General features: G+C 45.7%; 4 protein-coding genes across 6 annotated transcripts; 3 read left to right on the top strand and 1 right to left on the bottom strand.

Moving 5' to 3' along the window:
- Positions 1–8: 8 nt before the first annotated feature.
- Positions 9–9,511, top strand: LOC118412271. Its single transcript, XM_035815019.1, has 2 exons — positions 9–3,125; positions 3,264–9,511. The coding sequence occupies exons 1-2, from the start codon at positions 108–110 to the stop codon at positions 8,871–8,873; spliced, it is 8,628 nt and encodes a 2,875-aa protein (XP_035670912.1). The 5' UTR covers positions 9–107; the 3' UTR covers positions 8,874–9,511.
- Positions 9,512–9,681: 170 nt separating this feature from the next.
- LOC118412318 (dihydrofolate reductase-like) lies at positions 9,682–15,218 on the bottom strand. Its single transcript, XM_035815115.1, has 6 exons — positions 14,997–15,218; positions 13,019–13,068; positions 12,231–12,336; positions 11,446–11,572; positions 10,945–11,054; positions 9,682–10,761 (listed from the first exon to the last, which is right to left on the bottom strand). Exons 1-6 carry the CDS (start codon positions 15,080–15,082, stop codon positions 10,683–10,685), a joined length of 558 nt encoding a protein of 185 aa, XP_035671008.1. The 5' UTR covers positions 15,083–15,218; the 3' UTR covers positions 9,682–10,682.
- Positions 15,219–15,229: 11 nt separating this feature from the next.
- On the top strand, positions 15,230–17,483 carry LOC118412316 (trafficking protein particle complex subunit 5-like). Its single transcript, XM_035815114.1, has 3 exons — positions 15,230–15,652; positions 16,118–16,298; positions 16,534–17,483. The coding sequence occupies exons 1-3, from the start codon at positions 15,435–15,437 to the stop codon at positions 16,702–16,704; spliced, it is 570 nt and encodes a 189-aa protein (XP_035671007.1). The 5' UTR covers positions 15,230–15,434; the 3' UTR covers positions 16,705–17,483.
- Positions 17,484–19,950: 2,467 nt separating this feature from the next.
- On the top strand, positions 19,951–23,284 carry LOC118412319. Of its 3 annotated transcripts, none has more exons than XM_035815117.1 (6): positions 19,951–20,102; positions 20,600–20,635; positions 21,590–21,712; positions 22,173–22,289; positions 22,516–22,550; positions 23,158–23,284. In XM_035815117.1, the coding sequence occupies exons 1-5, from the start codon at positions 20,057–20,059 to the stop codon at positions 22,527–22,529; spliced, it is 336 nt and encodes a 111-aa protein (XP_035671010.1). In that variant the 5' UTR covers positions 19,951–20,056; the 3' UTR covers positions 22,530–22,550; positions 23,158–23,284. The 3 variants fall into 3 exon arrangements, with proteins under 3 accessions (XP_035671010.1, XP_035671011.1, XP_035671009.1); XM_035815118.1 differs by having other exon boundaries at positions 22,176–22,289; XM_035815116.1 differs by having other exon boundaries at positions 19,952–20,102; positions 21,987–22,289.
- Positions 23,285–23,369: the final 85 nt, after the last annotated feature.

Here is a 23,369-nt window from a genome sequence, read left to right on the forward strand (position 1 = left end):
CACCGCCGGAAGCTCCCCCTCTTCCTCCCCCTGACTACTATCTGTCGGGCGGCGACAAGTCGGACGACGAGACACCGAAGGCACAGGCACTGCCGCAGGAGGCTGCAATGGTGTACGTTCCGCCGCAGTTCTTGGCTCGGTTTCAGAGCAAGGAATTCAGACACGTAGAGTTCCACCCCTCCCCACGAAGCAGCGTCACCAGCAGTGTGGCGGGAAGTGATGTCGGCAGTGTACAGTCCTCCCGCGCAACTTCGCCCACAGGCACCCCTCGAAGCTCTAGTCCTGTTGGCAGGGACCACACAAGCCAAGGGGTCCAAAGCACGGCCCTTGCATCAGCCTTGCGTGATGCTGCAGAGAGCAGGGACACAGCACATGGCATGATGCAAACTCAAAGGGACAGTCTTGCCTTCCGACTGCAGTCCCAGGGGACGCAGCTGAAGCACTCCACCACCGTGAGGAGAAAGACGTCTACAGGGGAGACGGAAGACACGGCCGAGGCATCACACATGGTCGCCACAGTTCAGGCCGACAGAATCCCGTCACCGCCGCCCCTGCCGTCCTTTGGCCTGGGTTTATTATCTGCACACCCAGTGTCGGCCATGTCTCCTCTATCACCGGTGCCCGGGCATATGCAGTCTGGCTCACCTGGAAATGACAGCTTGTCCTTCCGGCTTCAGTCCCAGGCAACCAAGCTGAAACACTCCACCACTGTGAGGAGGAAGACGTGCACAGGGGAGACTGATGATACAGCAGAGGCATCGCAAGTGGTCGCGGCTGTCCAGGCTGAGCGTATCCCGACGCCGCCGCTACCGGCTTTTGGTCTCAGTGCACATGCACAGATAACGCCACCGGCTGCACTGGCAATTCCCAGTTCTGCACCAACTATGGGTCTGCTGTCACACCACCCTACTGCATCAGGCTTGCCTATGCCACAGCTTAGTGGAATGACTCGTCCCGGCCTTACTGGAGGCACAGCCATGCGCCATACATCTGCGTCAGCCAAGGTGACACAAAAGACGAGCGTCAAAAAGGGTGACGAAACTGTGGAAAACGTCGCAGAAGCCAGCCAAGCCATGGCAACTACGGAAGTTGTGCAGATCCCTCCGCCGCCGCCGCTCCCAACTCCGGAACTGCTGAGACGGCCAAGTCTTCCACGAGCCACGCCACACCTGATGATGCATGGGGCAGGATTCGGACGAGTCCCCTCGCCACCGGCTTTACCGCCTATGGACCTACTGATGGCCGGAATATCAGGTGGATTTGGACGAGTCCCCTCGCCCCCGGCTTTACCGCCTATGGACCTACTGATAGCCGGAATATCAGGTGGATTCGGACGAGTCCCCTCGCCCCCGGCTTTGCCGCCAATGGAGCTATTGATGGCCGGAATCTCAGGTGGTTTCGGACGGCCTCAGCCAAACATGGCTCTACAGTTAGCAGGACCATCGGCTCTGTCAGTGCCTCAGCCCTCACTTTTGTCCCATGGCCATGGACAAGGCGGTGGTACTTTTATGCGGAGCACTACTGCTTCCAACAAAATGACGCACAAGACTAAGGTCACAAAGGGCGATGAAACGGTAGAAAATGTGGCAGAGGCCAGCGAAACCGTTGGTACAATAGAGGTTGGCCATATCCCTGAACCGCCACCACTCCCAACGCCAGAGCAGCTAAGGCGTCCAAGTCTTCTACCTGCGGCGCCACAGCTTAACATGGCACTACAAATGGCAGGTTCTTCGGCTCTAGCAACCCCTCAGTACCCGCCTTCTTTGATATATCCAGGCCATGGACACAGCGGTGGTACTTTTATGAGGAGCACTACTGCTTCCAACAAAATGACGCACAAGACTAAGGTCGCAAAGGGAGATGAAACGGTAGAAAATGTGGCAGAGGCCAGCAAAACCGTGGGTACAATGGAGTTTGGCCATATCCCTGAGCCGCCACCACTCCCAACCCCAGAGCAGCTGAGGCGGCCAAGTCTTCCACGAGCCACGCCACACCTGATGATGCATGGGGCAGGATTCGGACGAGTCCCCTCGCCACCGGCTTTACCGCCTATGGACCTACTGATGGCCGGAATATCAGGTGGATTCGGACGAGTCCCCTCGCCCCCGGCTTTACCGCCTATGGACCTACTGATGGCCGGAATATCAGGTGGATTCGGACGAGTCCCCTCGCCCCCGGCTTTGCCGCCAATGGAGCTATTGATGGCCGGAATCTCAGGTGGTTTCGGACGGCCTCAGCCAAACATGGCTCTACAGTTAGCAGGACCATCGGCTCTGTCAGTGCCTCAGCCCTCACTTTTGTCCCATGGCCATGGACAAGGCGGTGGTACTTTTATGAGGAGCACTACTGCTTCCAACAAAATGACGCACAAGACTAAGGTCACAAAGGGCGATGAAATGATAGAAAATGTGGCAGAGGCCAGCGAAACCGTTGGTACAATAGAGGTTGGCCATATCCCTGAACCGCCACCACTCCCAACGCCAGAGCAGCTGAGGCGGCCAAGTCTTCCACCTGCGGCACCACAGCTTAACATGGCGCTACAAATGGCAGGTTCTTCGGCTCTAGCAACCCCTCAGTACCCGCCTTCTTTGATGTCTCCAGGCCATGGACACGGCGGTGGTACTTTTATGCGGAGCACTACTGCTTCCAACAAAATGACGCACAAGACTAAGGTCACGAAGGGAGATGAAACGGTAGAAAATGTGGCAGAGGCCAGCGAAACCGTGGGTACAATGGAGTTTGGCCATATCCCTGAGCCGCCACCACTCCCAACCCCAGAGCAGCTGAGGCGCCCAAGTCTTCCACAAGCCACGCCAAACCTAATGATGCATGGGGCAGGATTCGGACGAGTCCCCTCGCCCCCGGCTTTACCGCCTATGGACCTACTGATGGCCGGAATATCAGGTGGATTCGGACGAGTCCCCTCGCCCCCGGCTTTACCGCCTATGGACCTACTGATGGCCGGAATATCAGGTGGATTCGGACGAGTCCCCTCGCCCCCGGCTTTACCGCCTATGGACCTACTGATGGCCGGAATATCAGGTGGATTCGGACGAGTCCCCTCGCCCCCGGCTTTACCGCCTATGGACCTACTGATGGCCGGAATATCAGGTGGATTCGGACGAGTCCCCTCGCCACCGGCTTTACCGCCTATGGACCTACTGATGGCCGGAATATCAGGTGGATTCGGACGAGTCCCCTCGCCCCCGGCTTTGCCGCCAATGGAGCTATTGATGGCCGGAATCTCAGGTGGTTTCGGACGGCCTCAGCCAAACATGGCTCTACAGTTAGCAGGACCATCGGCTCTGTCAGTGCCTCAGCCCTCACTTTTGTCCCATGGCCATGGACAAGGCGGTGGTACTTTTATGAGGAGCACTACTGCTTCCAACAAAATGACGCACAAGACTAAGGTCACAAAGGGCGATGAAATGATAGAAAATGTGGCAGAGGCCAGCGAAACCGTTGGTACAATAGAGGTTGGCCATATCCCTGAACCGCCACCACTCCCAACGCCAGAGCAGCTGAGGCGGCCAAGTCTTCCACCTGCGGCACCACAGCTTAACATGGCGCTACAAATGGCAGGACCTTCGGCTCTAGCAACCCCTCAGTACCCGCCTTCTTTGATGTCTCCAGGCCAGGGACAAGGTGGTGGTACGTTTATGAGGAGTACTACTGCTTCCAACAAAATGACGCACAAGACTAGGGTCACAAAGGGAGATGAATCAGTAGAAAATGTGGCAGAGGCCAGCGAGACCGTGGGTACAATGGAATTTGGCCATATCCCTGAGCCGCCACCGCTCCCAACCCCAGAGCAGCTGAGGCGCCCAAGTCTTTCACGAGCCACACCACACCTAATGATGCATGGGGCAGGATTCGAACGAGTCCCTTCGCCCCCGGCTTTGCCGCCTATGGAGCTACTACTGTCCGGAATAGCAGATATATCCGGACGGGTTCCGTCTCCTCCTGCGCTGCCGTCGATGGAGTTTCTGATGTCTGAAATCAGATATACATCTAGACAAGTCCCCAATCCTCCTGCTTTACCAACAATGGAGTTTCTGATGTCCGGAATCTCAGGATTCCCGGAGCGAGATGCCTCCCAGGCGTCGCCGCGGCCACTTTTGGATCTGGTCGGCTCCGGGGCCATGCAGCCGGTACCAGATCCAAACCGACAGTACACCGTCATGTCAATGTACGCCGCGCAGGAATCCACCTTGTCTCAGAAGAGAACCGTCACCCATCGTGACGAGGGCACAGAACACAGCACGGCAGAGGAGTTCAGCATCGGGACAAAAGCAGCCGTGCTGCACACTAACATCCCGGAACCCCCTCTACTGCCAATGCTTAAGTATTTTGTCCAAAAGCCTTATGACCATCCCCAGGACACATTTGAACACCAGATAACACAGACAGTAGACAGGTTCTTCCGTCGAAGGGAATTGTCCATAAAGCTCCATCAGGACAAAGAGGATGTCACAGAATTTCTCCTCGGGCTCGAAGAAGACAAGTCACAGATTTCGTCGGAGAAACTCGAGGAGGTGAGAGCAGAGGCAAATGAAGAGCTTGCGACAATCAACGCCAGTATCTCCAATCTGCTGATGACGACATCATTAAGGAATGTGGTCGAAAACTCAGGGTCCCAGTGCTCTGAAGAATCACTAGAACCAGGCGTGGTAGTGTCGGCTGATGACTACCAGACGGCTACAGAGTGGATAAAATCGGACAGTAAATTGACCATGAATCTGGAACGCCCATCCTTGCATGAGCTGCAAGGGGCAGAACAACACCAACTCTCACTTTGTAACCACACTGACCACGGTGAAAGCGCTTGGTACCAGTGCGACAACAACTACCAGGTTGTGCATGGGGAGGATACCCCCTGCTGCATGATAGACCACGCCCACCACTGGACGTACGAGCCCACCAGATTCAAGTGCGGGAGTTGCAACGAGCCCCTGCTTATAAAATACCATATAGAAACTGACAGTGAGGATGACGACGAGAAGGACGAGGGGCATAAAAAAGTCCCCGTGCCTATATGCAACACCAAAAAGCACGGCCATGAGCATACATGGACGTACCGCACCATAAGAATGACATGCAAACAATGTCACGTGACGATGGTGATGAAAATGCACCTAGAAAGTGACGACGAAGATGAAGTACCCGTTGAGAGGTCGGTTCCAATCCATCATAGGGCACCGCGGAAAGATCCCCGCACCCACACCCGTAGGATAAAGTCCCGTTCGGAAGACAGCGCCTCACAGATTCCGCTGGTCCGGAAACCAAGTCAAACCAGCGAAAGGAAGTATCCGTACAGACAGCCAGGCAAGAAAGCCTATTCCAGCGGCAAAGAAAGGCCCTCACGGAGCCTGCCCAAACCAAAGATTGTCGTGACTCCAGAGATGCGGCCTCAGTCTGCGTCTGAGACGGAGTTGGCATCAGGAATGGCGAAGGATCAGTCGTCCAAGACCCAGGGTCGGACTTCCCTGAAAAACGTGTACATACAGACAGCAGGTGGTTCAACAAGTCCACCTGGATCTGTGGCTGGAAAAACTGGCAAGCAGTCAGCGAAGGGCTCGGCTGAGCCCGCAGCTAAAACACAGAAGGACACTGTGAAGGGCGGCAAGGCGGGTATGAGGCGCAAAGAGAATTCCAAGAAAGTTTGGGATGCCCTTGTTGGCGACGACAATGAAAGTGGAAGCTCCAAGGCGCAAGCCACCCCGTCCAAGTATGCTAAAAAGCCTGATTCAGCATCTAAGGATGCTGCAGCAAAGAGGTCTGGTCCGAAAGCTTTCACTAAAAAGGACATGTCATCCAAATTAAAGGGGTCACAAGAAGCAGGAGCCTCGGGCACTCCTAAGAAGGTCGTGGTAACGTCCAAGGACTTACCTTCTAAACCCACAAGTAAAGTAGCAAGTGCATCGAGCACCACCAAATCTTCACCACCTTCTAAGGAAGCAAATCTTCCAGTCACAGGTCTGGACAGATCTGGACAGACAAAAGAGTCCACACAAGACAAGAAAGAAAAGCCAAGTCTTGGGGCTTCACAAAAAGGAGCAAACGTGCCGAAAGCTGGACCGTCCGGAGACCAGACCGCAAAATCAGCGCCTACGAAAATCTCGCAAGCGACAAAAGGCGTAGATGTTAAGGGGGAAACTCCCATTATGAGGACTACTGCACTGTCGCCAAGGCATGCAGACATGCAATCAACGGACAAGAAGTCTCTCAAAGAAACAGCGCCTTTGCTCTCGAAAATTCCACGACCGGTTCAAGACACGACTGTTAAACGAAAAGATCCCACGATGGGGACAACAGCATTGTCACCAAGGCGCACAGGCATACAGGCAACAGACAAACCTGTCAAACAGACCTCACTATTGCCTACGAAGATTCCGCAACCATCTCAAGGCACTGCTGTTAGGCGGAAAGTTCCCACGATGGGGACAGAAGCATTGTCACCAAGGTGCACAGACATACAGGCAACAGACAAATCTGTCAAACAGACCTCACTATCCCCGATGAAGATTCAACAACCGTCTAAAGACACTACTGTTAAGCGGAACACCCCCGTGATGGACAGGACTCCAGTGTCACAAAGGCACACAGGAGCGTCTCAAGGAGTCCCAGCCAAATCTGAGCCCATGAAGACTGTACAGTCAGCCAAGGACTCTGCCGACAGGCCAAGGACTCCCCGTATGGAGTCGACTGCACAGACGGCTGGACCGCCAATGGTCCAGACCAGACCTACAGCAGAACCTCCAAACGCTGAACAATCCTCCGAGCCAGACACTCCTGAGCATCAGCGTCCATACGGCTGGGTGTCGTCGGGGATAAAGAAGTATAATGATGTGGAAAGGGCACGGCTGGATGCGGAGGTTAACCACTACTGGGGTACCAAGTTCTCCAGAGATAGGGAAAAGCCATGGTGGAATATTGAGGATCCAGAAGAACGTGAGAGAGCACGGCTTCGCCAGGACCGGTCTCAGACAAACATCCGGCGGGCCGAATCGTCAGGCAGGGAGCCCGGTGCAACCTCTGCCTCCTACAAGCCACCTGACATCGAGAAACAAGTGACCTATGATGTCGACCGATCACCGGCGATGTTACCCGGTCACTTCGGGGCGTCAACAGGCGTCCGGTCCAGACCGAGCATGCCGGGCACGGGCTTAGTACCGAAGAAACTGGACATGGAAGTCTTCGACTCGTCAGAAGACAGCGAAGATGAGGTAGACTTGGACAAACCCGTCTCAGCGGAGGATCTGAAAGATGACAAGTATTGGCAAGCCTTGGAGAAGAAGGCGTACACCATGGTGAAGAAAAGTATGGAACAACTGGAGACTGTAGAGGAGGGCTCTGCCGAGGACGAGACACCAGTGCAGGAAGCTTCTTCCACAGTGAAGAAACCTTCCAAGTTCTCTGAAATGTTCCAGTCAAGGAAAGAAAAGGAGAGGAAAAGAGAGAGAGAGGCCAGAGAAAGGGCCATGGAGGAAGCGAGAAAGGTGGAAGAGACGTTCCCGCACAAGTCAGACACCCCGACCGAAAAACCGTTCTATGGTCCACCGCTTCCCCCGGAGATGCAGAAAAATACTCCGGAGAAGAAGAAAAAGGACTTGACAAAAAATGGACACCAGGGAAAGCCTACGCTGGCTGCTAGTAAAGCAAAAGAGGAAGAACCAACCAAATCTGAGCCCATGAAGACTGTACAGTCAGCCAAGGACTATGCCGACAGGCCAAGGACTCCCCGTATGGAGTCGACTACACAGACGGCTGGACCGCCAATGGTCCAGACCAGACCTACAGCAGAACCTCCAAACGCTGAACAATCCTCCGAGCCAGACACTCCTGAGCATCGGCGTCCATACGGCTGGGTGTCATCGGGGATAAAGAAGTATAATGATGACCAAAGGGCACGGCTGGATGCGGAGGTTAACTACTACTGGGGTACCAAGTTCTCCAGAGATCGTGAAAAGCCATGGTGGAATATTGAGGATCCAGAAGAACGTGAGAGAGCACGGCTTCGCCAGGACCGGTCTCAGACAAACATCCGGCAGACCGGATCGTCAGGCAGGGAGCCCGGTGCAACCTCTGCCTCCTACAATCCACCTTGCTTCGAGAAACAAGTGACCTATGATGTCGACCGATCACCGGCGATGTTACCCGGTCACTTCGGGGCGTCAACGGGCGTTCGGTCCAGACCGAGCATGCCGGACACGGGCTTAGTACCGAAGAAACTAGACATGGAAGTCTTTGACTCGTCAGAAGACAGCGAAGATGAGATAGACTTGGACAAACCCGTCTCAGCGGAGGATCTGAAAGATGACGAGTATTGGCAAGCCTTGGAGAAGAAGGCGTACGCCATGGTGAAGAAAAGTATGGAACAACTGGAGACTGTAGAGGAGGGCTCTGCCAAGGACGAGACACCAGTGCAGGAAGCTTCTTCCACAGTGAAGAAACCTTCCAAGTTCTCTGAAATGTTCCAGTCAAGGAAAGATAAGGAGAGGAAAAGAGAGAGAGAGGCCAGAGAAAGGGCCATGGAGGAGGCAGGAAAGGGGGAAGAGACGTTCCCGCACAAGTCAGACCCCCCGACCGCAAAACCGTTCTATGGTCCACCGCTTCCCCCAGAGATGCAGAAAAATACTCCGGAGAAGAAGAAAAAGGACTTGACAAGCCATGGGCACCAGGGGAGGCCTACGCTGGCTGCTAGTAAAGCAAAAGAAGAAGAACCAAGCACTTCTAAGAAATCTGGCGGCACACTCACCCCAACTAAGCTTGTCCGCAAAATGAAGGTTGGCGTCAATAAGGTCAAAAATTCGATTGAATCTAAGCTATCAGGAGAAGAGAGCGACTCAATGTCGAATGATTTGTCGACATAAATATATTATTGGCGTGGCAAAAAAATCTATGTGTTTGTTACTCACGTTTGATGTTTGGAATAGAATATCAGAAACACATTGAACATAAAAAAATGAAAGCGATGCATACTTGAAGCCACGATGAAAAAGGAAAATGAAGGAATCAAGTGCATCTTAGGTCGCAAAGACCTTATAGCAACTGCGCAGCAAGGGGACCCAATTTAAGCAGTTTCTGTTAAGTCAAATAACAATTGGTTGCCAGGCATAGATATATGCATGTACGATGGTAGTATCTAGTGTTGTAAAGCTGTGTATGCATTGGTCACACATGCTGTCAGTGTGAGAATTTCTTATATCGGCATTGAAAGGAAATGTACTAAGCACCGTTGTAAGTTGTAAATTGTATGTGACTGACAAAAATGATACTAATGTTAACGTCTCTGCAACAGCATCAATGTCAATACACAACTTTAAATGGATTTTATGCTACATAGCTTCCTTCATGAATGTAAAATACTTGAGTCCACTACACCATGACTGAAGATAGTGTGTGTATACAATTCATGTATATATGTACAATATATGTGTGTCTGTCTTTGTAAATTGTAAAAAAAAAAGAGACAAATGTGTTATCAAGAATAAACATTCACGCCAATTTACAATTGCTTTTCTTACTGTTGGGTACGAATAGGCCCTGATCCTCTGGACCTGGACCTGGCCCATACCTGTACCAGTACCCACCCCTAGTTCAGTACAACACAACATGCTACTCTCAGGCCTTTGCTAAAACTACATATTGATAAGGGTCAAATAAGAGTCCAACACCAAATAAAGCGTCTCTGCAATATATATTCAAATCAGCATTTTCAGCAACAAATTGTGAATGAAATACCCCATTGCCTCTATAGAGTCAGAGATTATAAGACGAGATATGATAAGTATATACTACACCATTACAACAGTATTAGTAGTACTTCATAGAAATGTGACGGGCGGGCTGCTATAATCGTGATTTAATTTTAAGCATGCTACATCGATAAACATCTAACATATTTAAACAAGGAAAACATGATTCCTTGTGATGGCTTTCCTGATGGGAAAACATTGACCTCTTCATGTCAAGGGTCATACATTGTGTATCTTACACCTTGTATAATTAGATTCTACTTCAAATACATTTACCACATCTTCTAGGCCACTACTATGTCCTCCGCAGTAAAAATTGGCTGTCAGGGTTCACCAAGTACATAATGTACAAGTCTATATCAGCAGCATCATTAAAAACCACGAAATACTCATTTCGGCTTAAGCCGTAACCATTTAACTTTCAGAGGCTTTTCAGCCTTGTTTTGCAGTCACTTTTGCCAAATAGTCGTTATCCAAGAAAATGGATATAATTTGGGAAATGATGAGACATAGATAGTATCCACTTCCTTTTGCCAGTGACACTTAGCAGAAATGTTGCAGATCAGGTTTTGTAGTCTAACTATGAATTGATATGTAAAGGAGATATGTAAGAGTTTGTCTTACTGTTGTACTATATAGTTAGAGTGTAAAACCTGCTCTGCAGCAGATCTGCCTAGTGTCACGGACAAAGGGTAGTGGATGTTACCTGAAACATCTCACCATTTCCAAAACCATATCCAGTTGCTTGAGTAACTACTACTACTTGGCACATCCTATTACCTGCATGTCTAGCCTTCCTTGACGAGCTGTTCTTTAGCTTAAGATCTACAGTACTGAAAGTGAACTTCATAACACCTGTACACAGCAGAGGAATGTGGCCATTTCATGATCCTGTGTTCCTTCAAGGTAGCATACAGGGCCCTCTCATGCAACCTTTTCATACACCTCATACTTATATTCGATGCCATTTTCTTCTTGCATCTCCGAAGGTATTGTGGGGTCACTAAATGGAAACAAACAGCAAAAATACAATTCAGAAAAGCCTTTCCTAATTCTTTGCAACTTTTCTGGCCCGCAGAAAAAAATATTATCACTGAGGATGTGTGACAACTTGATGCTGCATTGTGTATATTGACAGCAACAGTAACACAAATGCACAGAAACACACACACACACAAACACTGACCTGACAAGTTTAAAGGTATCGTCCATGTTGGGGAAGAACGTATCACAGTGGAAGTCCTTGTATACCCTGGTTAGGTAGACTCTGTGACAGCAGGGATGACTCAGGGCATCCTGACATGTCAAAAGGTGGAACACAACAGTATATATATATGTTAAACACTGGCAAAATCAAGGACAGCATTTCAATGTACATGTACAAATGTAAATCTTGTTGTCAAAATTTTGACATTTCCGAGACTTTGACTTTGACTCTTTGATCCCAATAAGCTTGACATTTTTTCAGAGTCACATATCTTTCCAGTTTAAAGTTGACTTGGCCTTATTTTTGCTGCACCCTCTCCACTGCAAATCCATAACGCTGCCTAGGCAGATCCGTGTAATGAGTTGTATCATTGGCAAATAAATAAATAAAAAATAAATAAATAACCCTGTGAATATGTGTTTCCATTCCCAACTTAATGTATTACTACTCAATGGTGATAATGACAATGAGAATATAGACCTTGTACACTGAATTTCCTCCAATGATGAAGACTTTGTCAATAGTATCTGCCACTGTTGTTTCAGTCAACATCTTCACTGCTTCCTCCAGGCTGCCTGCTAGGTGATGGGCGCCCTCTGGTGGTGTTCTGTAATATTACAGTCACACAGCTTTGTTAAAAAGTAAAGGCAGTGGTATACTGTATAGTAGAACTGAGACAGTTCCCCAGGCCAAACTTTAAAAGTGAAGTGGAATAGAAATGACAGCTTATGATTATATTGGCAGCAAGTTTCCCCAAATTGCGGGTAAACTTTGATAACTTGCAAAATTGTATACAAGACCATGTTGATTTGATCTTATGGATTACATCTGCGCAGGCATTAATTTTCTGGCCTGTGTACCATCCAATTTCTTAGGGTGGCGAGTGTAAGGAGCCCCGGTAGAAATCGGATGGTACCCAGGCTATCAATTTTCATCCATTTCAAGAGTAAAAACTTTTCGACCATACTGTAAGTCATAAAATGAGCACACAGATGCCATAATCTTTTTTTAAAGTATACTAATGGGTACTAACGTCATAGAAGGTAGACTCCAAAGTCAAAGAAGAACCTTCAGTTGAAGAAGATGTGAATACCCTTCGCTATACCCTCATTTGCATGTTAAATAGTTCTTCAATCAACATTCCTGACCACCTAGATTTCATAATGATCAACTCAACATGCCCTAAGTGGGAAAAAAGGGTATTTCAAGCCTTACATCATGTCATGTACATGTTACCATTATCGTGAACTTTAAGGAGTACTCACGTGAGATTGCGACTCAAGACAACATTGAGTCTCTTGGGGAGAGGCCTGAAGCGATCAGGTATGGAGAACCAAGTCTTCCTACCCATCACCACTGCATTCTGTTTCCCTGGTGACAAGACAACAATATTCTGATATACACACACATCGTGGTAGACCGAGAAACACTTAGATGGAGTGTGTTAAGAGGGACATCAAGGTGTGCGGTCTAACAGGTAGACCCACTGGACAGAGCAGCATGGAAGCGTGGTGTGAAGACTAGCCGACTACTGCCTACCCGTGTCAGGGATCCCAGCAGCAGTATAATCAAAAATGGATACTTAACTACATCGATCTAAGGTTGGGTTGCACACCTGATCCAAGGAGGTAACCTCTTTGACTAAATACAACATCACGTACATAGGTTTAGATACAGGTTCAAACCTATGTCAGGCAAGTTTAAATAGTATAGGATTAGGACTAATAGTAGGACAGTGCCCATCTCCATTTCTTGCTGGTGTCTCAAGTTTCTTGACTCAACTGTCTCAAGCAATTAGAATCTAAGTCTATGTGCCCACCTGTGTACAGTGTCATCTAGTCTCTAAGCCTTGAATGGTCACAATGGAATCAGCCCTGTGTTCCGACACCCCTATGTTAGGGTTAGGGTCACAGGGTATTGTAACATAGTTGTGTCTGAACATAGGGATGTAACTGGTCACTATACTGTATTTCACTGCTGTACCGTGTACTGTTTTGATCAAACAAGAAGTAAAACATTTCGGTTTTGAAATTAACACAAAATAGGACTTTACCTTCTTCCTCTGTCCCTGATGTGAGTCTGCTGAAGAACTTCATGTCTCCCCTGCCATGAAAAGGAAAAAGCCATCATAATTCTACTTAATAATAGATTTGAACAATGCTGAATCATAAAGAAGCCTGTTTCTTACTCTACGTCTACAGCACAGTACAACCAGAATGAACGGGCACAAACTTTTAGTTTCACCCTGTTAAGTGCTTTGCCATGTATGCGTTAAGGCTGCCTGGGTACCATCTAACCTCCTAGCAGATCTTTTGGGGGCATAAGATAGTATCATAAGCTGGGGAAGGAGTTAAGATGGCAATGGAGCCCATTTGGCCACCGCATAGGTACCATCCTCTGTAGTAACCGCTCACTGCTCAATCCCTTCGCTTGTGTGGCTAGCATGCTATTAAAAAGATTGGACCAGCAGTTACTATGTACGATGGCACCCAGGTTATGTATAATGGTACCACTCCATGTTTATACGGGAGCTACAGGCGCCGCATTCTCCCGGGCCGTGTATGGTATCAAAGGTATTTATTGGGACTATCCATGTCTTCTTTATTAAAAACATAACAGATCCGTTACATGTGTTCCATCTAATCTTTACCTCCTCCTCATAACCTCAAGGAAAAATGGCCTGATCAAGGAGGTTATATGACAAAAGTATGTCATATAACCTCCTTGGCCTGAACAAAGGGGATGGCTGGTACACTTGAGATGTTACAACTTAGAGCGATGCTATTGACACACCCAGTGTGTCAATAGCCTAAACAGGCTACTGCCACACTCAGTGTGTCAATAGCCTAAACAGGCTATTGGCACACTCAGTGTGCCAATAGCCTGCCAGGCTATTGACAGACTCAGTGCACTATTTTTTTTTAATCTTGACACTAGAAACCACTAAAATGAGAAAATCTTACGATTATATTTGACAGTCAACACTCTGAAAATACAAATGGCATTCTGTGTCCATCATCAACCCAAAATACGATCTTTTTCACGCGTTTACGGTAAAGGCCGCATGTAGCCAGTCACAAGTATGGGTAGCGGGAGCATGGTTTTGTCCCATATATGCAAACACCGCATGTGATCATGTTGGCTCGGTTTTGGAACAGGTTTTCAGCTGTGTTTACCGACGAATTCCTGTCGTTTGGGAGAATTTGCGGCCTCAAAACTTATATCACAAGTGAAGCAAAGTTATAGTTGTTGTTTTACTTCCATCATTTTTAATGTGAAAGAACTTTGTAGCGTCATAGCAAGATCGACCGATATGTTACGAGTACCGCGTAACCGCTTTGGATGACATAGCGGCGGGGAAATCCGCGCCGCTTCGACCGAAAAAAACATGAATTTTGAGCAAAAATACCACAGAAATATGGTTAGAAAAACCCACATTTTATTATTTCATGGGTCCCTGGTCCAATTAAAAAAAAAAAAATAAGTGTACCGTCCAAAATCAGAACGTAGCGGGTGGATTCTGCTGGCTGAAAAAAAATAAACGTACCTAAACATGCACTCTTTAAAATGCAGACCAGAAAGTCCCAAAGGTGGGTTTTATATTCTTATGGATTTTTTAAAAAGGTAAACTAAAAGGACAATTGAAAAAAAAAAAATTCCAGCGCGGATTCGAACTGGTATCGGAACTGGTAACATGGTTTCGTAGGTCAACGCTCTCCCCACTACGCTACGGTCAACATATACAGTGAAACGGCATTAACAGGTATCCAAATGTAGGGCAAAACTTGAATACGTCTGTTCATTCGAAGATTCAAAGATTCCAATGTCTAATCTTCCGAACGGTCTAATCAACTGTTGCCTGTGTAAAATAATGTCGGGAAAGTCATGTTACAAGCTCTGATTGGCTGGTTGGCATCTCGGTGTGTCAATAGCCTGTTTGGCTATTGGCACACTCAGTGTGTCAATAGCCACAGCGTACAACTTAAATACATGGTTGTATAAGGTTGGGGGAGGGGGGCAGTTATCATTACCTGAGTGTCCAGGGTATCTTGCCATCCACACCGATGCCCATGTTGTTACACGCAGCCACGACGAGGCTTAGCTTCTTAGTCTTCATTCTGGTGCTGAGACCGTGAGTCCAGGAGGGAGTGAAAAGGAAATAGCGATGTCTTCAGGTGCAGCTAACGCGAAAAACAACACATTTAAAAATGGCGGGAAAAGCCAGGTCACGTTTTGACCTTTCCCAGCACCCCATTGGCAAGCTTTGAGGTTGCAGAAGGGTTTATGAATTTTTTACTTCTTTAATATCATGTTCCGTGCCTTTTGCCTGTTTGCCCCTGTGCTGCATTATATTACATTACCCATATTCTATCTTAGAGTATTTTTTCATAACCTTATATGGTGTAAAGGTGTAAAGATCTGTGAAGTCTTTCTGTAAACTACTATACCCCATACATGGCCATACAAAAATGGAGTCCAGAATGACGAGTCGGCCCAAACAGAGTATTCTCGACAAACCGCTCAGCAAAGGGAAGGGCGATCTCAACCTGAGCTCGTTCGCCTTCCTGTTCTCCGAGATGGTTCAGTACTGTCAGAACCGGGTCCACACCGTGCCGGAACTGCAACAGAAACTGTCCGACCTGGGACAACACGTCGGCTTCCGGATTCTGGACACACTGTTTCTCAGGTGGGGAGGGGAGGGCGGATCTTCCCCCTCAGGTTTTTCGCCTAGATTTGTTCTCCCCTCAAATATTTCCCTCTTAAAATCTTTAGATCTTCCCCTTAAGTGTTTCCTCCTCCCCCTAAATCTCCTCTTTAATTGTTTCCTTCTATTCTTTTCACGTACACCTCTTCACAAGTATCAAAACCTCCAAGCAGATGTTGGGTTGAAATTATCCATAGCGGAAACATCTGACATTAGATGCATAAAGGGGGTGGGGCAAACATAAAGATGCATTTCTTGCCTTTACTCTATGATGAATGTCACATATAATTCTAAGTACAAGGCGGTCGTTGTGGGGGAAAATTTTGGGACTGTCAAAGATCTTGTGGGAATGGTCTGTATAGCTTGACTGTATAGCTAACTTTAATAATGCTGCATGAATTTCGAAGCAATGGCATTTCAAGCATAATGTCCTTCCTTACTTCACAGAGAAAAGAATTACAAGCGGGAAATCAAGCTCCTGAACATGCTCCTATTTGTGAAGACGACAGTTTGGAAGACGCTGTTTGGGAAAGAGGCAGACAAGTTGGAACATGCCAATGATGATGACAAGACATACTACATTGTCGAAAAAGATCCACTGGTCAACAAGTTTATCTCAGTTCCAAAGGTATGAGACCATTTCAAGGGCATGAAATTAAGATAATTAGCATTCATATTTTAAGATTTATTGTATTTGTAATCCATGTTTGTATGATTTTAGCAGTAATATGTTATGTCATAATGTGTGTTGAGCTTAATTGTACATAATTCTATATTTTACTCCTAACGTCATTTAGAGTGATGGAAGTGAAATATACCACATTTGTTGCCTTTCTAGTCACTGACTGTTTTGCTTGTTTCAGGACAAGGGCAGTTTGAACTGTGCAGCCTTTACTGCAGGGATTGTGGAGGCTGTTCTGAATGGCTGTGGTTTCCCTGCTAAGGTCACGGCACACTGGCATAGAGGCACAACCTACATGATCAAATTTGATGAGGCAGTCATCCTCAGAGACAAGAGCATGGAAGGACGATAGGATTGACTTACTGTAGTCTAGTATCTAGTAAATACATGTATTACATTGAAGCTCACCTGTGTTTGGTAGAATGCAATATCGTAGAAAGAAGTTAAATACTGCAGATCTAATATCGAAACATTTCACTCACTTCAGAAGTTGTGTGGTCGTTGACTTAGAACTTGGTCTAGGTTCTATTACCTAGAAGCCCACATTGTTCTGCCCTTCAAAAGTCACTTTACTCAGGTGAAAATGAGTACCTAGCTTTGGTTAGGGACATCCTCTCAGATGAGATGTGAAGCTGCAGGTCCCTGTGATTGATGACAGCCAAACCTCAAGTAAAAAGAGGTGTGAGTAGATCAAATCTTACAGTTCGGTCTTATGCAGCTTATACTTACTATTCAAAACTGATGTATTATGCCTTAAGGCGATGTACTTGTTATATAAAAGAAACAAACAAACATATGTTTTAATGAAGACACTAGCATTCGGTAAAAAAAAGCTGTATGGTGAGCAAAAGTTTTGAATGTTAGATCTGCAGTATAACCTTCTCAATATCTACAAGTAGATGTGAATATGTCTTGTCTATTGACATAATAATCTATTGTAAGTCATTGTCATAATCACTGTTGTTGAATTAAAATTTGGACTGGGACAGCGATTGATGAAATGTTGGGGTCTGTATTAGCTGTCTATGTATATGTATAATATAACTACCGCAGACATTGTGGTAGTTTTGAATTGGTATTCATTTTTGCTAATGTGGAATAAATGCCACATCTTGATGGTAGAAGGAAGTACCACTCAACTGTAGGTGTTTGTTTTTGTGTTTGTTTGCAATGAGCCACCCTACAACTCTTGATAATAAGTATGTTGGGTTCATTTGCATGCTGTGGTTTGTTGAAGCTACACACATGCACAAGCATACATAAAACTGGGCCGCCGACTTTACATTTTCAAAGGGAAAAACTAATACAACCCATAGCCAGCTGTACCCACACAGGGATCAAACCCCTGTCACATTTATTTCACTAAACACTTAAATAAGTGGCTCTGGTGCTCAGCAAATGAATGTACAATCATATCAAATGAGCTATCATGGTAAAGGGTAATAAATAGGACTTCCAATGGTAAGGAAACAATGTAATTGGTGAAATAACAGAGACATGACCAACAAAAGTCAACTGTAAAAACTTTCTGTTGAATTTACATTCATATATTGTGTTTGCATAATGCATATACACATATATATACATATATATATTGGCATCCATCTGTCTCGGGAGACAAAGGTAGGCAGGCAGTCACTCGCCGTCGTGGGTAAGGCAACCTGTTTGCCTAGCCTGCGCGTGGCTTTTTTAAGGTGAAGGAAGGGTGTGCAATTCCTTCTTCACCCCCTTGTCTACTTGCTTACGAAGTCCCACATATATGTACGTGTAATACACGCATGTATAAACATATATGACATTGTGTGAGACCTTGAAAGTCTGAATCCAGCTGTCTGTATGAGTCTTCATATAAATGACCCAGAAACTTCTAATTGCCTTCTACATGATGTTAGTACAAGAAACAATATGTACATCTGTATTATTGAACAGTAAGCGAGAAATTGACTCAAAAGCCCAGGCTACCTAAGTTGGTGCGAAATATGCGGGGTAATAGTGATATTGGCCGATTGCTTGACGTGCTAATGATGTATATGGTCTCAGTAGATGGAAATATTAAATAAAAAATTCATAGAATCGTTTCAAAAGTCCTAGTACCTGTTCCAAAGCTACCTCTAGCTGTACGCCATTTTGTCCAAAAATAAATACGTCTCTTTTATAGTATATACAGCTAAAGAAAACACTAAATGAAAATAGTGTAGTGAAATGAATAATATAGTTTTGAGAAATAGAACACGATGAGGGATGCCTATTTCCACTGCCCTTACAGATAAAAAGTAGACAGAGAATTACACAAATCTCAGTCATATCACAATTTTCACTCATTCAACACTGTGCTTAAGCGAGATCTATTTTTCCGCAACACTTAATTAAAAAAACTATAGAATCTTGAGAATGTTAATTGCTATATTTCCATGTTTTCTTAAATGTTGTATGTATATATATTCTCATTGCTGTTATGTATGTTTTACTATGGGCCAGGTGCTGGCTAAAATGAAGAATTTAAGGATATATTTCTATCTGTTAAAGAAAGAGACACTTGTAGTGTGATGAGGGGTGGATGGATGTGTTCCTGAATCCTATGTGACCCTCCTTTTAACGCACTTATCCCACGACTATTCCTATCTTGGGAAACTCTGTAAAATAGAGACAAAAAACTCCAACTGTCGGTCTAAGTTTGTCCCGGTATTTTGGAAACGGTAGCTCTAAAAAGTGTTATTTCCTCCCTTTCCTTTGTCTATCGTCTTTCTTTCCGACAAAGACCAGATTGATTACCAGCAACTACATAGGAAGTGCGTACAAAGCACCCGTGCTTAGAACAAATTGACGCACGTTTTCAATGCTTAGGCCTTGGGAAAAAGTGTTATGTTTCCAGTCACTTGAACGAACCAAGCCAAGACCTGCCAAACCCAGCACTTTTTGGTTCGACCGCTGGCAAAGGACATACATTATTTTACGGACATCTGAATGACGAAAAAAAATTTAGAACCATTTTCCAGCATATCTTTCTCAATAGAAAATACAATATAAAGAGCTAGACCCACCAAAACCAAGTTCCTCTATTAGTGTAATGTATTTGTATAATGAAAATATAATGTTGAGAGTATCAGTCTTCAGATGCATTCTAGTTTTACGTTGTTAGATCCTATTTGTTGTATCACTTCGGCTGAAATGTTAAAAGAATAATAGAAACAAAAAAGAAAATCTCTACCTACCTACCTACCAAACCAATTTTTTCAGGACTGTAACCGAAAACACAATATAAATTGTCTATGCCGTGCACGAAGTTTTCTAAACTCGATACATTTTCCTTATCCCCATGTAGACATTGCGGGTTACAGTGATTGAAAAGATTGCACGACCCCATTACAGTAAGAGGCACTTAACAATCGTGTTGTATGAGTTTGTTTTTAGTTCCTATTAGATTCTGTGGGAGAAGTGGCGGTACTAGAACACCTGCCGGTGGCGTTTCTCTTGTAAATTGTTGTAGAGACCAAACTGTTCTTGTGAATGTGGTCAGATTTGAGACAGAGAAACATCCGACATTACCCTTGTGTTTGTCCGTATGTTTGGCGCGTGGTGTGTTTGTGCAGGAAGCCTGGACTGTATATAAGGGTTGGAGGTACGGCACATAGCCACTGACTCCAGGCACAGACTCCTGACGACTAGTACAACTGAAGAAGAAGACGACCACAACTCTCGGCAAGATGATCCTGGCCCTCGCACTCGTCTGTCTCGTACCACTCTGCTCAGGTACATGCAATTTCTTCTTTTGTAGAGCATAATCTTTTTGTAAGTTTATGATTCTATATTCAACATCTCAGAATGGTAAACTTTCTCTGAGTTACATTTGTGGAAATATGAACGAGTACCGAAATTTTTTCTTGGTCTTTTTGTAGAACATAGCTACATATTCCATCCCACATTACTACGTTATCTGATTCAAATTTGTGGAACGTTTGATTTCAAGAACGCGTACAGAAAATTACATTAAGAACATCCTAAACCTAGGATTTACTTTTGTTACGTCTTCTCTGTCTGCTATTTGTGGAACGCACACAGAAAATGTGTTATGATTTTGTGCCAAAGAAATTTTAGGCTTATAAGCACTGTATGAGAACTGCAATGCAACCTGAACGCTGGGAATTTTTCATCCGAAACTGGGTAAAAAGCATTTTGCACTATCGAATCGATTCTAGTGTAACTAGTATCTTGTAAACTTAACGTATACTTTCTGCTTTTCGTTTCAGGTGAAACATGGGACGCACCGGTCAACTTTGACAACAGTAAGTTTGATTTCATCAATGTTGAACAACATTATTTCTGTTCTGCTACCGACATTTGGTGCTGACTGTATAGTGTTAAAGGATACGACCATTTCGCCTCATAGTTTTCTATTAAGCACCGTCTCTCTCTCTCTTTTCTCACTACCAAAGCCTGTCGGTTTTGTCCTTGGTGCTAGTACAGTGTTCCGTAAGGCGCCACCTAGCGTCCGCCTGTCGTATTCCAAACTGTTCCCGCCAAATCTCGACATGCAAATTTTCCTCAAACAGAAAACCGTAATACGGTATTAACTCCGAAAATAGAAATGACGTTGTGGCAGGTGTCGCTTCGTGATGATTTCTAATTTGTCTGTGAAGAACGATTTATGCTTTACCCATACATGTTATTACTTTGTTAGAATACCTTTGTTGTTATAAAGTGTGGGATAAGCACAGCTGTGGTAAGTGTTCCGTCAGCATAAAAAACGGCAGTGTTCAATGAGCTATTGTTGATAGTAATTAGTTTGTCTGACCGGGTTGGTGAGCCGTGTTACAATGTTTGCTACTGGCATGGCTTGACATTAGTTTCAAATGAGTCATCGTTTTGTGACTAGGTGTTCAATACGCCGGAGGGTAATACTAACAGTGCACATTTGGAATCTTGTCATTTTCAATGACCTCCGTCAAAACGGAGGAACTGTAATTAGTTGGCTTGTTCGAGGCTGCAGTGATATGAATATTGCCCGGGGGCAGCATGTAAGCCTGCTGAAGTGGTGTAGGAGGATACTTGGAGTTTGGTTTGGCTCGGGTTCAATCGGGTTGTAGTTGTAATAGTTGTAGAACCAGGACGACTCATGGCTACACCAAAATTATGATATCAGATCGCCAGGAGTGCCTATATACTTGTTTTGTTGTTGTTGTTGTGGTTGTTTTATTTGATATGAGTTGATTGTTTGTTTGTTTGTTTGTTTGTGTTAGTGTGCAGACGGGAGACCGTGTGTTTCCTGGACTGCCCGTTCGGCCGGGCTGCAGACGAGCGGGGCTGTGAGATCTGCGCCTGCCGCATGCCTGACTTCAGCAGCTTCGGAATGGACACCGCGGGTCAGTCCTGGGTTTCCTATTTTCTGATCCATTAATTTCGTGTTTGTCTGTTTCTATACTTTTCTTCTTGATCAACAGTTATACCTGCGTCTCAAGTTTATCACGTATTTACATATCGTTTGAGTGATTCAGTAGTCGGGTCATGGTTGGGACATCCCAATAACTTTTGCATTCAGAAACATGCATGTTCATGTGTAAAATTTGTTTTGCAATAGTACACCTTCTTTCTTGTGTTCGATAAATTCTGTTTAATTTCAAAGATTTGTTTCCACAGGGTCCCATGCAGGCGTAGGCGCCCATATCCCGGACTTTGTCCCCAACCTTGTCCCTTTCTCTAACGGTCTTCCTTTCCTAGCTCCCCAACCCGAGGTTGTCCCCATGCTCCAACCCGTCCCCCAGCTTGTCCCTGCAGGCGACGCTCCCCAACTTATCCCTGCCGCTATCCCCGAACTTATCCCAGCAGGCGGCGCCCCTGCCCTGGAGCCCGTCCCGGAACTGCAGCCTGTCCCACAGCTGCAGCCTGCACCGCAGCTGGTACCCGCTAGGAGGAGCATCCCCAGCCGCTTCCTCAAGACAGGTACTATTTTTTTTAACCTCCGTGACAAATGGAAGAGAACGTCATAATTTTTGGCCCCGTTTTTGTCTGTTTATGTGTGGAGTTGCTGTAGTCATGCTTTTCGCCGCAAATGCGTACTAATAATCATGAACCTCCTTTTTAACCTATGGAGCTTCCTTGATTTTTATGAATGTCATGACATAGAATTCAGGAAACTGACTGAAACTGGCTCATTATTTCTTTTCAGGAAACAAGGCTTAAACATCTGGAACAGAGTTGACGGTATGTGAAATTCCTAATACTGCGAGGTCCATGTGTAGTTATTTTGATTGCACAAAATGGTTGTGACATGTGAAATACTATCAAACGTTCCAAAAGAATTGATTTCATTGCGTTAGACTCTCTAAAATAGATGCAAGAAAGATACACGTTATCTTTTTTCTACCTTCTGCCATAGAAAAACATTTGATCCGCTACGAATGCCTTGTGACTGAAATTTCGCGACGTTGTTTTTACTGACAAAAGTTTTCGATATCAAGAAGAACCAAATTGTACTCAGTGGCATTTTCAACTGACTTGCTCAGTCTTTTTGTGCCGTGTGACGCCACAATTGCAAGGGTCAAATGTTTTCGAAAATCTAGATCATCCCCCGTCGCGGTTGAGATAAGGTTGGTGCACCCTGATGTAGACGACTTCCTATCGATTTCCTACATTTGACCGATTGAAGACGTCACACGTGCAGAAAGTCACGTATTCATAGCAACTGGGTCAGTCAGTTGAACAAAACGAAAATCCGACTCATTTTAGTATAACTCTTTTATAAAATAATGTAATTTGCCAGCTCAGATGAACTTTTATGCTAATACTTTTTAATGTATTTTCTGTACAGACCCCCGCCCATCCCTGACAAGAGCTACAACCCCCTGCAATAGGAAGAACTAGTCTGAAGAACTAACTCGACGAACACGTTGACAAATATGTCCACTTAGAACGAGTTAATAAACTTAAAGCATACATGACATGTGTCCGCCTCTCTTTCCTATTGTTTCTCGTTATGTAGCAAACATACATGTAGATATAGACATAACATTAATATGCCAT

This window comes from Branchiostoma floridae, chromosome 3 (assembly GCF_000003815.2).
Source record: "Branchiostoma floridae strain S238N-H82 chromosome 3, Bfl_VNyyK, whole genome shotgun sequence".
In the NCBI taxonomy this organism is placed as follows: Eukaryota; Metazoa; Chordata; class Leptocardii; order Amphioxiformes; family Branchiostomatidae; genus Branchiostoma; species Branchiostoma floridae.

Coding starts and splice junctions, on each gene's coding strand:
- LOC118412271 (XM_035815019.1), top strand. CDS start 108: ATGGTGTACGTTCCGCCGCAGTTCTTGGCTCGGTTTCAGAGCAAGGAA. Junction 3,126..3,263: donor TATCAGGTGGATTCGGACGA/GTCCCCTCGCCA, acceptor GGTTTCGGACGG/CCTCAGCCAAACATGGCTCT.
- LOC118412318 (XM_035815115.1), bottom strand. CDS start 15,082: ATGAAGACTAAGAAGCTAAGCCTCGTCGTGGCTGCGTGTAACAACATG. Junction 13,069..14,996: donor AAGATACCCTGGACACTCAG/GTAATGATAACT, acceptor TTTTCATGGCAG/GGGAGACATGAAGTTCTTCA. Junction 10,762..10,944: donor GATACCTTTAAACTTGTCAG/GTCAGTGTTTGT, acceptor GTTTCCATTTAG/TGACCCCACAATACCTTCGG.
- LOC118412316 (XM_035815114.1), top strand. CDS start 15,435: ATGGAGTCCAGAATGACGAGTCGGCCCAAACAGAGTATTCTCGACAAA. Junction 15,653..16,117: donor CTGGACACACTGTTTCTCAG/GTGGGGAGGGGA, acceptor CTTACTTCACAG/AGAAAAGAATTACAAGCGGG. Junction 16,299..16,533: donor AGTTTATCTCAGTTCCAAAG/GTATGAGACCAT, acceptor TGCTTGTTTCAG/GACAAGGGCAGTTTGAACTG.
- LOC118412319 (XM_035815116.1), top strand. CDS start 20,057: ATGATCCTGGCCCTCGCACTCGTCTGTCTCGTACCACTCTGCTCAG. Junction 20,103..20,599: donor TCTCGTACCACTCTGCTCAG/GTACATGCAATT, acceptor TTTTCGTTTCAG/GTGAAACATGGGACGCACCG. Junction 21,713..21,986: donor CTTCGGAATGGACACCGCGG/GTCAGTCCTGGG, acceptor TTGTTTCCACAG/GGTCCCATGCAGGCGTAGGC.